Source organism: Apis florea, unplaced genomic scaffold (assembly GCF_048593485.1).
Source record: "Apis florea isolate Af1SG1 unplaced genomic scaffold, ASM4859348v1 contig_3170_pilon, whole genome shotgun sequence".
In the NCBI taxonomy this organism is placed as follows: Eukaryota; Metazoa; Arthropoda; class Insecta; order Hymenoptera; family Apidae; genus Apis; species Apis florea.
This window is the reverse complement of record NW_028256714.1, coordinates 7444428-7460330: the sequence shown is the minus strand read 5'-3', so window position 1 is coordinate 7460330 and position 15903 is coordinate 7444428. Positions and strand designations below refer to the sequence as shown.

The window sequence follows — 15903 nt, the reverse complement described above, 5'->3', positions numbered from 1 at the left end:
ATCATTTAAGAATGATAAAATCCCCGGCAAACGTTTCTAAAAAATAAACACAATTGCAGATTCATTTTTTTAAATAGAATTCGTTAAAGTTATAAATATAATCCATACTTTTTGACTTAACAATTATTTTCAATTTATCAGTTCAATTCCAACTTAAATTCCGTCAATTTGATGAAAAGGAAAGCAATTGACCGATATGAAGTCTAATAGAAATTGAGGAAGAAGAGAATGAAACGGAAGGACAGTGGTCCGTGCTCGTTAAAGCGGACTAATGACGGGACCAAATCGATTCCGTGTCGTAAATCCGAGGGCTGGCGCCGGCGTTAGAGGCTGGAAAGCTCGGTTTACAATGGCCGCGGTAGAAGGTCGCAGCTAGGGCCTTCTGGACATCGTTCTCTCGAAAACGGTAAAATGACCCATTGATGGCCATAAGCTGTGTCGGAATACTGGTCGATGTGCCATCATCAGAGACTGCGTCTTGTCACCGGCGCTAATTTCGTAGAGAGAATTAGGAAGCCGGCCCTAACGCTTCGAAATACTACTGTGTAATCGCACGAGAAGGCAACGAAACCGAGAATCGGATATGAATGTCGTTTACTATCGCTGCCGTGCGTGTATCTTGATAATTTGTTGGGTGCTTCGAGCAGATCGAACAAGATGCTGATTACGGCAAATTTTCGTCTCCGCGAACATTTGAATAAATTTCTTCACACGTCCTTTCGCTATCTTTTTTTCATTAAAAAAATTTCTCGAAATTTTGTACGAAATTATCTTCGACGCGTGTTTATTTATGAAAAAATAAAAGGAACGATAATGATACAGTTGAAAGAATAAAATTTCTCGAAGGAGAAGTATTTGAACTTGTTATGAAGTTAAATTAAATGAAAAATGTTATATGGAAAATTGAAGTCAGTGAAGAAGTTTTTAATAATTAGTTTTAAATTGATAAGTAAGTGTTAAATCGATAATATTGTGATGCAATGATGGAAAATTTAATTTCTCAATCGATCGAAGCATAAAGGAAAATTATTTCTCTATATATTATTATATATTTTAAAATAAATTTCTTCAACAGATATTTTCACTTTGCTACTTTCTTTACATTCCGTTGCGTTCATTGCATCCAACGAATTATAACCTAACGTAACTTTCGAATAGTCATTTTTATTATTGCAAAAGTATTTTAATCAAATTGCGTAAAATTACATGAATTTTAACTACTTTATTTTATGCGTCATAAAATACTTGGAAGCTCCAATCATATAAAATAGTACCTATCGTATTTGAAAAAGATATATTTAATAAATATTTATAACTTATAGTCATTTAAGAATTTTAAGAAAACGAATATATAGAAAATCAGAGAATTATTTTAAATGTATATTTTCTAGAACTTACTTTATTATTTTTTATTGATTCTCGTTAATACAGCAGACAGTTAATAACTGTAAATACTCGCAACCTTTTTACTTGGAAAAATTTAAAGAAAATTTACGTATAATTAATTATGTTAATTATAATATAATTGTCGCAGAATTTCATTAAATGTTTGATAAAATTTTACTGGACTAAAATTATTAATATCATAAATGTTATACTTATATTGAATAAATGTTAAGCATAATCTTTTTTTCAAAAAACTTAAAGGAAAATTATTATTATTAAAAAATTTAATCATTTGCAACAATAAAAATATTAGTTTTAATTATTCGTAATCATTTGCTTTTTTATTTTTTATCAAAACATGAAAACAAAATATATAATTCAAATACATAACTCATTAAAATTTTACTTTCATAGATAATTATTTTTACGTCCAGTTCTTTTCAAAATATAGATAAGTGAATATTCTACTTATCTAATAAGGAAACAGAGAAGCATTTATTAAATTTTAACTTCGATTTTCATTCTAAAAAATAATCTATAATTTTATCATATCAAAGTTTCCTTTTAAGATTTCTTTAGTCAAAAATCGATCGAAAGAAATCGAGATTCGAAAAATAAACGCTTTCTTGTTCTTTCTATCGGTTAACAAGTCGGGCATATCATTATATATTGTTAAAAGTTTTAATAAAGAAGAAAGGATAAAGTGCATTCGGAACATCGAACGATTAAGATCAGTTTGAGCGGAAAGAAATCGCTTCGGTCCACCTACGTTGCGCTTATAAATATTGAAAAGAAAACTTGTATCAGTGTTTTTTTTTGCTGGATGTTTTTCTTTTATATGGATAGCAACAAAGCAATAAAGCGAGAAAAATATATTTTATAAGAATTTTGCTTTTAATATAATTTATACTTTCGAATAAAATGATAACGCATTGTATGATTTTTCGAGATTAATCCAATTTATTATACATATGTAAATTTTACAGTGATGCACAAAAATATTCACACACTCTTTAAAACGTAACAGCTTCTTTAAAATTGGACCAAACGAATTTTTTTGAAATCTTAGAAGGATTAATTTATTAGATAAAGTATAAAAAAAGTAGAGTAAAGATTATTATTTTTAACTTTTTATCTAAGTTTATAATGAAGATTTAAAACATGTTTTTTGTAGATTTAAATGAATAAGTTATATTAAAAATATCAAAAATCATAATTTTTCATTTTAAAAAATATATATAATAATAAATACTTTTGCCTATCACTGTACTTGTATATTCGTATTTTATAAAGGAGATTATAATAAGAAATTAATAATAAGAAAAAGATTATCTATAAGTAATTGACATTTTTTTTCTACAAATTTATGTGAAAAATTTGTGGAATAAAATGATAGCACACGTATGAAGAAATACATCAACAAAATTTTCTTGTTTAAGAATGATTTATTAGAATTTTTATATAGATATTGAATTTGAATCTTAAAAATTACAAAAATTGCCTATCACATTAAATGTAGAAAAAATAAAAGATATCAATTTTTAATATATTTAAAAAAATATTTCAAAGAAAGAAATTTTTTTTATTATTTTTGTCAAAATTACATTGTTTAATAATATTCTAATAACATTCTCTATAAAATCGAATTTAATCATAAGTTTTTTTTTTATATATTGTTTTGAAATAATTCCATTTTTAACGCATAAAAATGCAATAAAAAGTTTAAAGATATTTTACTTCAATATAAAAAACTACAACTAGGGACACATTTTCATCTTTGTTAGACTTTTATTCGAAGATGATAAGCTTAAATGTTCGCAAGCTTCCTTTTTAGATTGAAATATATGAATGATAGAAATAAGATACAAATAGAGTTAATTTCATCGAATGAATATCATTTTAAATATCGAAGAAGAAACTTCAAAGAATAAACTTATTCGTAAATTGATCATCAATTCAAATAACAATTCCAAATTTATGCAACGCCTTACCAAATAATTCGTAATGTCCTCTTCCTATGCTACTTATAAATCACTTTCGTGTGAAAAATGATAGAAATAGGTTAATTTTTCAAAGAAATCATCCCAACACAGAAATCAATCGTGACAACATTGCATACGAGATTAATTCCACGAGATTTCCACAAAGAAGAGCAACGTAATTTGCAGCGACACGAGAAGATGAAATTTCGCGGAGGAACTATCGAGAGTGGCGTGGTTGTGGTACTCGTTCGACCAGGCGAACATTATGCACGCGGTTTCTCGAACAAATCGAAGTACAGCCCCGAGATAACGGGGAATAATTTGGCCAGTTGGCGCGTCAAAGTATAAATACTTTGCCGTTTTCGTGCAACCTTTCCGCGAGCGGGTGAGCGAAGGAAGAGTCGGGTAGGATGGGAGCCGATTCGAGGAACCGAGTCACAGTCACACGAATTAGAACCTCTTCTCGGCCGACACCGGGGCGCCGGGTGAATGCAAAGGAATGCCAGCCGGACTGATAAAACCCACCAACAACACCTACATAAATTTCGGCCCCGGGGATATCTAAGGACGACCTTTCGTTCATTTAAGCATACATCCTAAATTTAGTGCTGGCCACGGTGCGCTGTATCAGCCTTCATGGATACGGGAGGCGCCTGCTTTGCGTGCAGCAGTTACACCGTCGCGTCGCGACGCCGACTTTCTCCTCGATTCGGCTACGTTATCGTTATCCGCTCTCCTCTGCTCTGACTTATTTATTCGGGAGAAATGGCACACGCGAGGAAAATTATGACATTCGTTTTTCAAGTGACAAAAATCGGATTAAAATTCTATTCCCCTCTGTTCATAAAATTGAATCTTATTAAAGTAAGTAAAGTAACTTTGACTAAATTAAATTAACAGTAACTATTTTATAAATTTCAAATTTACTTTGGTCTTTATGTAAAATGAATTGGAATATTATTCCAATTTTGCTTCTAGAATTTATAGTAATGTATAAACTTTGTAAATGTAAAAAAGTGTCTTCTCAAATTATAGTCATTTAGAATAACAGAGTAACTTGAAAATTTGTATCAAATATATAATATATATATATATATATATAGGTTGAAAATTGCATATTTGTATAAATATACATACATGTATGAATAATTTTAGCAATTATATACTGCTGCACGCGCTATTACGAACACATATCTATGTTTAGTCAGAATTCAGTATATTGTATGTCAATATATTGTACTAGTTTTTTTGCAAATAACTCGAAAACTAAAAAGACTAAGAAAATTGAAAACCGATTATATAAAGAAAAAAATTACTTAAAATGCTATCCTTTACAACGTATTTCAAGATCATTACAAGTTTATATTTATTTTTAAAAGAGTCTACTTACAGATTCAAGTGTATAAAAAAATTCATCATAATATATAAGATACATGTTAATGATAATGATAAATTCATAAGATATATTAATATTTTACAAATTTTTTTACTTTAAAAATTTCTTTAATCTTACATAACTTTGTTTTATTATATGTAATAAAAAATATATAATTTTTATATAAGAACCTAAATAAATGTTAATACATTCGTGAAATGCCTTTGATTCTAGAGAATAAAAGAAAAATTGATATATAAAAGTTGATTCAGATTTATTTGCTAAGCAATTTAATTTCGTGTTAAATGAATAAGAAAGAGAGTGAAAAAGAGCGAAACTATACCATCTTCGTTTACATCTTGCTTTATTTAAGGTACTTAAATTATTAATATATTAGTAAATAAATCTTAACCAATATTTTTGTATACAACTTTTTTGCTTATTTCTAATTTAGAATCGATTCTTCATAAACATTTCAAAATATTAGTAATTTGTACATCGATTTATTTTTGTAATATAAAATTTATAGTCACGCTTTTAATTGTTAAAATGAACTTCCAATATACGATTGATCGTACATTTATCTATTAAATTATTTAAATATTTAAAGAGCAAGGATATTTTAGAATAAATATTTTAGATTCAAGGAAATAATTGATAATGGAAACAAAAATAAATATATGTGATATATGTGATTCTTATTTAGAAAAATAAGAATTGAAAATAAATAATAAATAAAAAATAGTTTTGTTTGAAATGAAAAAGAAAAACATTCAAAGAAAAGAGAATTTCTAAAATAATAATATATTTAATATAATAATATTTATTATAATTCATTAAATTATCTAATTATAAATAACAAATAATATTTACATATTCATAGATATGTGAAGAAATAAAAAAATAACTAAAATAAAACAAAAAAGGATTTAAATATTGAAAAATATCACGATAAAAAAATTTCAAAAGAAATTTCAATTCAAATTAAAAAAAAAAGTTATTTAAATAAAGGAAAATAAAAAATAAATAACATTGACTTTAATATGCTAATATACTAATTAACTTTGATTAACTTTTAATATATTACTTTTAAGAATTATAAAATTTTTAAATAACAATTTTATATATTTATCTGCCATATTTATCTTATTATTATATTATATTTGATTTCAAAATTATTTGAATTTTATAAAATCAAAATATCGAACTATAATAATACATTACATTAGTATAGTAAGATTACAAGTAGCAATAAATAAAAAACAAAAAATGACAAAAACTAATAAAAAATGAAATATTGTATATAAATTCAATAATTGTACAAATATTTATATATAAATTAAATATGATTAATTATAATACAATAACATAATTACAAATATTTTATGGAATTAAGAATTATTTAATATTACAATATGATAAATAATACGAATTATATTTATATTAAGATTTCTTTATATTATATTTAATATTATTCAATGCATTGCATCCATTTTTCATATAGTAACATGCAAACAAGACAATAATATTCTTTTTCAATTATTAATTGTAATATTACTTTATATTTCAATTGTAAATATTATCATTTCCAATAATGTACTTTAAATCATTAATCACTTTTTAAATTACTTTTTATTAATAATGATGCATAATAGTAATGATTACTATCTATATTATTTATATTTAAGAAAATCAGAAATATTATTTCAAACATAAATAATTTTCTTCTCCATATGTATCTATTCTCCTTACGTGTCTATCCATAGTGTAAATATAAATATGTATATTTTAATTATGATTGTTTATTGTATATTTAAAATTTGTGTGATTCTAATACTTTATATTATAGTAATTATTTAATATATTACTGAGGATATTTAATATTTCAGTTTTAATCACTATTACTTTTCTTATTCTATTCCTAAATCAAAAAAATAAATAAATATATTATACATACATCAAACATAAGTACTATTAGCACATTTTTTAGTTGTGAATTTTGTGAATTTATGAAATATACAATTTTTTCTCTAAGTTTTTGTTAAAATATAATTCTAAAATCTAAAATTTAAAATATTATTGTACATATATAATATTGTACATATTTATAATATATATTTAAAATATTTAAATAATAATGATATCTATTTTTGATAATTAGTTAATTCGATTTAATTTGATTAAATTAACAATATACTATTTTATTATTATTATTTTTATATCATTATTTCTTATTATTATTATTAGAAATAAATTCCTTATTTTTTTTAATGAAAATAATAAACAAATATGGATAAATACAAACTTGAAAACTATAAAATGAATATCGATGAAAAATATCATGAATTTAATATGTCAATACATGTAATCATAAATGAAATAATGAATAAATGATATTCTATGTTTTTTCATATTTTGAGATCATATAATCTCCTTATCATTTTTGTGCAACATTATCAATTCAATATAGATTCAATGTAGAGTTTAATGTAAGAATATTATTTATAATAATAATAATAATGGTTAAAACTTTATTATATTATAAAATTATAAATAAGATATATAACCAAGATATAGAAATTTATATTTTTTAATTTGATCATTTTTGTATATAAAACGTAACGTAGATTTTTAGATGACTATAAATCGATTGACACAATAATTTTGACACATGTGCATTTATTATGCTTTTAATTTTTTTCAATTTTATTGTTTTAAATATAAATAAATTTTTCCAAATTATTAAGATGCAATAAATAGAATTCTTTAATTCATAAGAAATAATGCTTATTATTTATTTGCAAAAAAATACTTTCATTATATAAAAATTAGGAGGAAACTATTGCTTAGCAGTTTCAAATTTAAATAAAACATTAAAATTTGAAAAAATATTATTATACTAATTTATAGTTTAAAATTTATTTAATAAAAACATCAAATTTTTATTTACAATTTACTTAATATCCAATTGAATCATTAAATCTTTCTATTAATTAATTTTTCAATGGAATGAACATTAAAAGTAATGAAATTAATAATATAAATTAGATATGCTTAAACATTGTAATCTTGTAAGTTCTAAACATATAATTATACTTTTATATATTTTTATAAATAAAATTTTACCTACAAATCAAAAAATAAATATTTGTTATATTTAATTTTTTCAAAATATATGAATAAATATTACATATAATCCAAAACATCGTGTTTGTTCTTATTGTAAATTTTTATAGTATATAAAAATAGTATATAGTATACAGATATAAAAAAATTATCCTACTTTATTTTTATCATTATAAAAATACACGTGGATAATGTGTTTGTATAAAAAAAAGTTAGCAAATAGAAAGTGTGACCAACATCGTTTCTCCATAAAATATTATTAATATTTTCATTTATTTGAAGTCTTAAAAATTTGCAAAAGTATTAGAAACAAGATGTTAAAGTCCGTCTTAAAATTTTATTTATTATAAATGAATAATGAAATTTTATTTATATAAATTATAAATGAAAATTGAAAAAGATTTCAAAAAATTTATTTTTCTAAAAATTTATTTCATAAGAAAATTGATTTTTCTATTGTCTTATCGAATTTTAAAAGCATTTTTTATTGAAATCATCAAGTTTAAAAAAATATCGGTTTAAATTTATTATTGAAATATTATACAAAATATAAAATCTAGTACCTATAAATGATAGATAAAATGTTATTATATTTTTAATCTAATAAAAAGTCACATGTATAATAATGTTATAATTTTCTTGTATTTTTTGTATCATTCTTTTATTCTGTTTGCGCAAATGTTTTTTTTTTGTTGTTGTAAAAATTGAAATCATCATAAGTGATGTTTACTCTTTCGCTTATTTGTACATAATTCTAATTGCATTCCCAAATTTTTCCACTGTTATTATTATCATATTATCGTACATTATAATATTCTTTTATTCTTATATTATATTTTTATATTATTTTAAATATACAGTAAATGAAATATATACGTAAAATTTTTTAAATATATACATTTTTATTGATTTTATGAAAAAATAAGATCTTCTGGAAACATTAAAACATTATTTAATTATATTATAATATTATATTTAACAATATTATTAAATATCTCGTCAATCCACATAAAATACAAAACTTCAAAAAAAGCTTAATATTTACATTTCATAAAATAAAGAATCAATTAAACTATCAAATATGCAATTTGAAATATAAGAAAACGTAATGTTTTAATTATCGCAATAATTTTTCAATGCCCAAGTTAAAAAAACAATAATTATGTTATCACTATATTAAAATTTTTCATGTTCCGAAAGATATATCATCGAATTAATCAAAATAAAATATATAAATATATAACTTCTGACCATCTTGATTAATGTAATAAAATAAAATATGATAGAATAACTTTTCGTCTGCATATTTTCTTAAGAGAAATATTAATATTTAATTTTAACTCGAAATATCAACGTTACATTTTACCTTTCTGCCGACAAAATTTTTTCTTTTTTCCATTTAACTTTTATAATATCTGCGATTATTAATATTAAAAATCCATTTCGTTAAAATAAAAAATGACGAATCTTGTGAGAGTAGGATGCATGGTGGTTTATAAACGACATTGAACGAACGCATTTTACGCGCAGAATCGTAAGCATATACGGCATCCTTAGTTTGAGTCCGAGGTATCCGAGGCCCGGACTCGCGACTTGTAAGGTGCATTCCCAATCCTGCTACGAAACCGGCCAGACCGCACAAAAAAAGGGAAATAATTAGCGGAGGTGTTAATGAAATACCAAACGAACGCCGTGGGACACCAGGTCGGCGCCTCTGAACTGCCAACCAGACATCCTCGACACAGTCCACGGCGCCGTTTTCTTTTCCTCGTCCTTCTGTAACGCTGCAACCGCTACTCTCTAACATATCTCCTTGTTTCTGCCCCCCCACCCTTTCTCCGTGTTTCCGCCTTGCCACGATGTACGTCTCATCCGACACTCTCAACCCTTCATGGATTTTTCGACTTTCAAAGAAGAATGCGTCTGCCCGCTCGAAGATCGTCTTGTTACTCCTGAGAAACCTGGAAACTGATTACCATAGATCTGCTTTCGAATCGATGCTCTCCACCGGAAACGGTGTCTCGCGGTTCATGGATATTTAAATAGCAAGTTTTGTATATATATATATATATATATATATATATATATATATATATATATGTATGTATGTATGTATCTCTAATACACATAACGTATTGCGAAATTGAAAGTAGAGATTCGAATTTTAGAAAGAGTATCTTCGTAATTCGAATACTGGAACACGTGTAACTCTTTTACATAATTGGAATGTTTAATCGTAATCAGTGGGGAATGCGTAGATTTTTGTAAGATAGCTGTGAATTATGTTTTGGGAAGAGAATTAGAAAAATTGATTCATTTGTATGAATAAAGAATTGAAAAAAAAATATGTATATTTGTTAAGAAATATTTCTCGAAACCTGAATGTCTGAATATAAGAACAACGAAAAAAAAAAAAAAAAAAAATTATTTCAATTTTCATCGTGACAAGAGACGTTTACTAGTGAATTCAAAATTTAATGATTATTAATTTCCGATTATTATAAAAATATGTAATTTCTTCCAAACGTGTAGATATATTAATAGTACGATAAGTATGATGATAAATAGTATGATCAAAATATAATGATAATTAATATTGTTAACAAAATAATTGGAATTAATGTCCGGAAAAGATGGATCCAATTTTTAAAAAATTATTAAAAAATTGAATATTTAAGAAATGTTAAATATTCTGTTCATGGATTTGTGCGATCCTTTCTAAAATGTGTAAAGATTTTAACATAATATTTTTTAGAAATAACTGCAAAAACAGAAGCTGGTGAATCATCTTTCCCTTGCTACTATGGGTGGACCATCTTTACGTAAGTTATAATCATTCATGAAATTAATCTGCAATAACTATTACATGTTTTATTAAAAACAAGTAAAAGTTGTTTTATTTAATGAAGAAGAAAAATTTCTTATTAAGTAGTCTTATATGATTAAAAATATATTATTTATAAAAATATAAATAAAAACATTTTTAGATATTATTATTATAAGAATTATTTATTGATTGTTTTTTCTTCTAAAAATAATGTGCGCAAAAGAATGAAATTAAGAATGTAATATAAAGGTAAAAAAAATAAATGTTGTATATTTTACGATATAGGAAGAGAAACAAAATATTGAATAGTGATTATAGAAAGTATATAGAAAACATTTACTAATAAAAAATAATCGAAATTTGAAAACATTAAAAAAAAAAGATACGAAAGTAAAAAATATTTCAATGAATGAATTAAAATTTTCCATTAGCTTAATGGATTTATTTTCGTATTACAAGAAAAAGCCATCTTTTGTTTAGTTGTAGTATTAAGCAATAAATATACATTTTTTAATAAAATTAATTATAAAAATCTATAATTAAATATTGCGATTTTAACTAATCAATTTGTAATAATATCTAACGTAATATCTTTGACTAAATTCATTTTATATATTCGTTGTAAAATATAGTGTAAATCTAAATATATTATAAATATAAATATAATAAAATAAGTCGATATCATCGGAATATAATAATTAATAATTCATTTTTAGAATTATAACTATTAAATAAATATATATATATATATATATATATATATATATATATATATATATATATATATATATTATAATGAATAATTTTGAATGAAAAAATGTCGATTAAATTAAGAGAAATATTGTTGTAAGTACTGATTTGTCACTTTATATTGATATTCTTTTTTATGTTTCTAAATAAATATTATATATATTCTCGGTACCAAATGATAATAAATACATAGATATATTTTTCACGCTACTAAAATTATTGCTTAGTTTTAGAATAATTCTTTCTATATTCAATCTATATATATTCAGACAAAGCATAGTTTAAACGCGCAAATAAACCTGAAATTCAAGCATTAAAATAATATATTTACATTATATTTGTGTGTAAAATTAGTTTAAAATATAAACATTATATTTTGTTAAGAACTATTTTTGAAAAATATTTTCCATTAACGAAAAATCCAAGTTACGTTAGATTATTCTTTTTACACTCGATAAATATCTAAGATAAAAATACACAATAATAGACAAAGTTGCAGCTCTTTATGCTATACAGATATTTAGAAAGATAATAAATATTTTATAACATTGAAATATCTTTAACTAATGGAAATTTATTCGTTATTTTTTTCATTTAAATTTTTTATTTGAAGGCCAAGGTATAGTACATCATTGAATTTGCCGTGAGCTATAATAAGTTACAACAACATGAAATTAGAAATATATAATGCCATTTAAAAAAATTAAGATGAATTGCTTTATTATTAAAAAAAATAATTTCTTTTTAATTTTTATTGCAATTTATAACCAGTTGAAAACTGAATAACTTTTCTTCGAAACATTTTTCGAATTTTAAATTATTGAAAATAGTATTACAAACTATTCTGAAATTCTTAAATTTTTATTCCAAACAGTACGAATTACAAAAACAGTACGAATTATAAGAAAAATTGTTTTAAAAATACTTCAATAATATTTTAAGTTATTCAAGAAAAAGTAATTTTTTGAAGAAAAGTTCAAATAATTAAAGTTAATTAAAGACAAAATTTTTACAGTAAGAATAAATTAAGTATTTCGTGCTAGATATAAATTAGAAAAAAAGTGTGCACATTAAAGAATTGTTAAACGTCAAAAATTCCATTAAATATGTTACGCATATTTCTTGTTTATTATTTAATTTTTTTTTAAATATAGATTATTCTCAAATAATCTCTTCTTCGAATTTTCATTGGAATTATATTAACTCATTTATTATCTTTTCCTATAATTTTTAAATTGTAATCTTACATTATACTATAAATTATAATTTAATCATTTTTTTTAATTATCTGTAAATACTTAAACACAAAAATTCTACCGAGAAGATACATGTATTATGATATTCTACATTAGGATTTCGAACAGCTAATCAAATATTTTTAATCGTACTTTTTTACTTCCATTTTTTTCATCTCGACATGCTATCCTGAGATACCTTCTTCTTTTTTCTCCTTCTTTCTCCTCTATCTTTCCCGGCTCTTGTCCAGTCCTCTTACTCTATTTATGTGCCTTCTTATTTTCGTACCCCTCTTCACTGTTTTATCTACCTGTTCTAAATTCAGGATTTTTTATACGGCTCCCATCGTCCTACCGTCAAGGGTTATCCATCGCTTTACACGCGTATGCGGTTCTCGGAAGTGCGGATTATAAGACAAAATGGGTTTCAATCGCGATTGGTTTGACGTGCGTCGTCCTTAAGTAAAACAAAACAAAACAAAACAAAAAAACGGAAGAAAAAAGGAAGAAGAGGTTCCTTCTGTAAACGAAGATGCGCTGATTTATCATGAAAACAAAAATGTCTCCGAAACCTAAAATAGATGATAGAAAGTAAAGGCTTATCGACTTTCACTAAAGAAATACTGCTATAGCGATCGTGTTAGTAGGCAATAAAATTTCATTAACGTGTTAACGAATTTATTAGACAGAGAGAAAAATCGGCTCATTAGCTAATAAATTTCAAAATTTCGATTAATATTAAGTGCAATAGAAATAATCAATTATTATTTTAGAAATAGAGTTTAAAAATAGTCACTATATTAGTTAGGTTTGATATAGCTATAAGTATATATATATGATGTAGATATAACAATCTATAATATAGATTGTATATTAATTTGGATAGATAATTTTTAGATTGTAAATATACAATTGTTAAAAATTTTTAAAACGTTTCAAAAAAACAATTATATCATGTTAATATTTAATATTTTCCCAGTTCGCAGTTGTAATTAAACGTGCAGAATTGTTAAAATATATGTATATAAAATATAAATATGAATACAAAGTAATCAAGTACAGATACAAATAAATAAAGATGTTTAAAAGATTGATTCTAGAGATCGAAACAAACAGAAAAGTCGATATATGACAATATTTGTTGAGATTTATTTATAAAATTATTATAAAAATAACTTGATGCAAAAGCTTCGATCGATATTTTTGTACAGCAATTTTTATATTTGTCCTGATTTCTAGGGTCAATCCTCTTGATATCTTATATGGTAACCAGGTAACATTCTGCAGAATCTTAAGACTGATGATTCTTCGCCACCCACATTCTGTCAGTAGCAAGCTACTTTAAAATCCCTACTTTTCTTTTTTATCTTTTTTTTTCCACCTAGATCGTATCTCCGCTCGTCTTTATTATTCTTTTTTTAGATTTCTGTTTCAGGTTCCATTTTGTCATCAATAATCAATCCCTTATGATTTATGATACTTCTGCATTCATTTCATAACTATGAAGAATCTATTCTACCATTTTAAAAAAATTAGATAGATATAATTAATTCGTTAAAAAAAAAATTAAGATATCATATTATGAAATTTCATCTATTAAATTTTATGTTGTTAAATTCACTAAAAATTCATAAAATTTAAGTTATTTATAAAATATTTAAATATTTCATTATATTGAAATTGTTTTAATTATGATCATAAAAAATTTTATTATAATGATTCAATAATTTTTTATTAAATTTCCTTCTTTGTTTAAAATATTTGTTTATTATATATTATACACTACAATAATGATCAATGTGAAAGAAGTAGATAAAGTAAATAATCGATATAAATTTAATATTTAAAATTGGATATTTATAATATTATTATTTTTAACATCTAATAATTATTTTATCCTGTTTAAAATATTAAAATGCTATTAATTTGCAAGATTTGCTTTAATAAAACTGTTTAAAAATATAAAAATAATTATCTATTTTCTATATACTTTTATATCTATGATATTTTTTATTCAGTAACGCAGTTTCTATTTAAAAATATATATAATTGAATATATATATATAATTTGAGAATAACGCAATAGTTGCGCGTAATTTAAATGTAATTTATAAGATAAAACATTATTAAAATTCATCTTTATTCCATTTACTTTTTTTTCATAATAATTGATAAACTTGATAGTACGCATATTATGATATTTTCAACGCTATTTTTTTGATTTGATTTTTCTCAAGAACATACGTAAGAGAAAATAAGATAAAACAGAACATCAATGTTTAATTAATTAATTTTAATAATAAAGAATACAGAGATATCAAATATTCATATGAATATGATATGAATTTAGACATTAAATATATTATAATTGCAATCTTATAAAAATTCTTTTCTTGTGAGTATCAAAGCACAAAAAATTTGAGAAATTTCAATATGTAATGCCATAATAAATGTGCGTAAGTAAAATATAAATAAAGTTGATATAAATAAATAATTATTTTATATCAAGTTGAAGTACAACTTGATTAAATTTTTTCTAAAAAACTTCATGTGTGAGTAATGAATATGTTTCAGGCTAAGATATAAAATGGAATATCTATATGAAAATGAAATTGTTTCTTTTAGTATGTATTTATTCTTTCTTAAAATTATTAGATAAAATAATAATATGTTAATTATATTCTACTTTCTAATTTTTCGTAATTTTTGATTAAAATAAAGTTTAATAAACAAAAATTATAGAAAGACATTGCAGGAGGATTAATTTTTTTTTTTCAATTACTCATCAATATTGTTTTCAGGCATTCGCATTAAATGTAAAAATTAAAAAAGACAATATCAAATGTTACTGATAAATTGTTATTGATACAACAATATAATATAATAAATAAAAATAAATAATTATTTCAAAATAGAAGCATTGGGGATAAAAATTTTACTTGTAAAAAAAAAAGAAAAAATCAAAAGAAACAATATTTTCTTAATAAAATTCAAATTAAAATCGCACGAATACATTATTCATAGTTTCCCGAAACTATATATTTTGAGCAGTACAACGCAAGATTATTAATTAAGCATTCATTATTACCACATACATTATAAACTTGTTCGAAATACAATTTTAGTTTTCCCATAGATGAGTTTCGATCCTATGCGAATAGTAATTGGCAAACTCTTTATTTACTTTCTCAACGAGTTGGTCGATAAGACTTTCAAAACATA

At 23.4% G+C, this 15903-nt stretch overlaps 1 protein-coding gene across 2 annotated transcripts in view; it reads left to right on the top strand.

Moving 5' to 3' along the window:
* Positions 1–15903, top strand: part of tup (LIM1_Isl and LIM2_Isl domain-containing protein tup) — a 56322-nt gene that overhangs the window by 18138 nt on the left and 22281 nt on the right. Inside the window, exon 2 of one of the 2 annotated variants that reach the window (XM_086910195.1) lies at positions 10625–10691. The exons of the other annotated variant lie outside the window; for it this stretch is intronic. Within the exon in view, the coding sequence (XP_086766321.1) occupies positions 10673–10691 (19 nt within the window). The 5' untranslated portion in view covers positions 10625–10672. The remainder of the gene's footprint in view (positions 1–10624; positions 10692–15903) is intronic. 2 annotated transcript variants of the gene reach the window in all.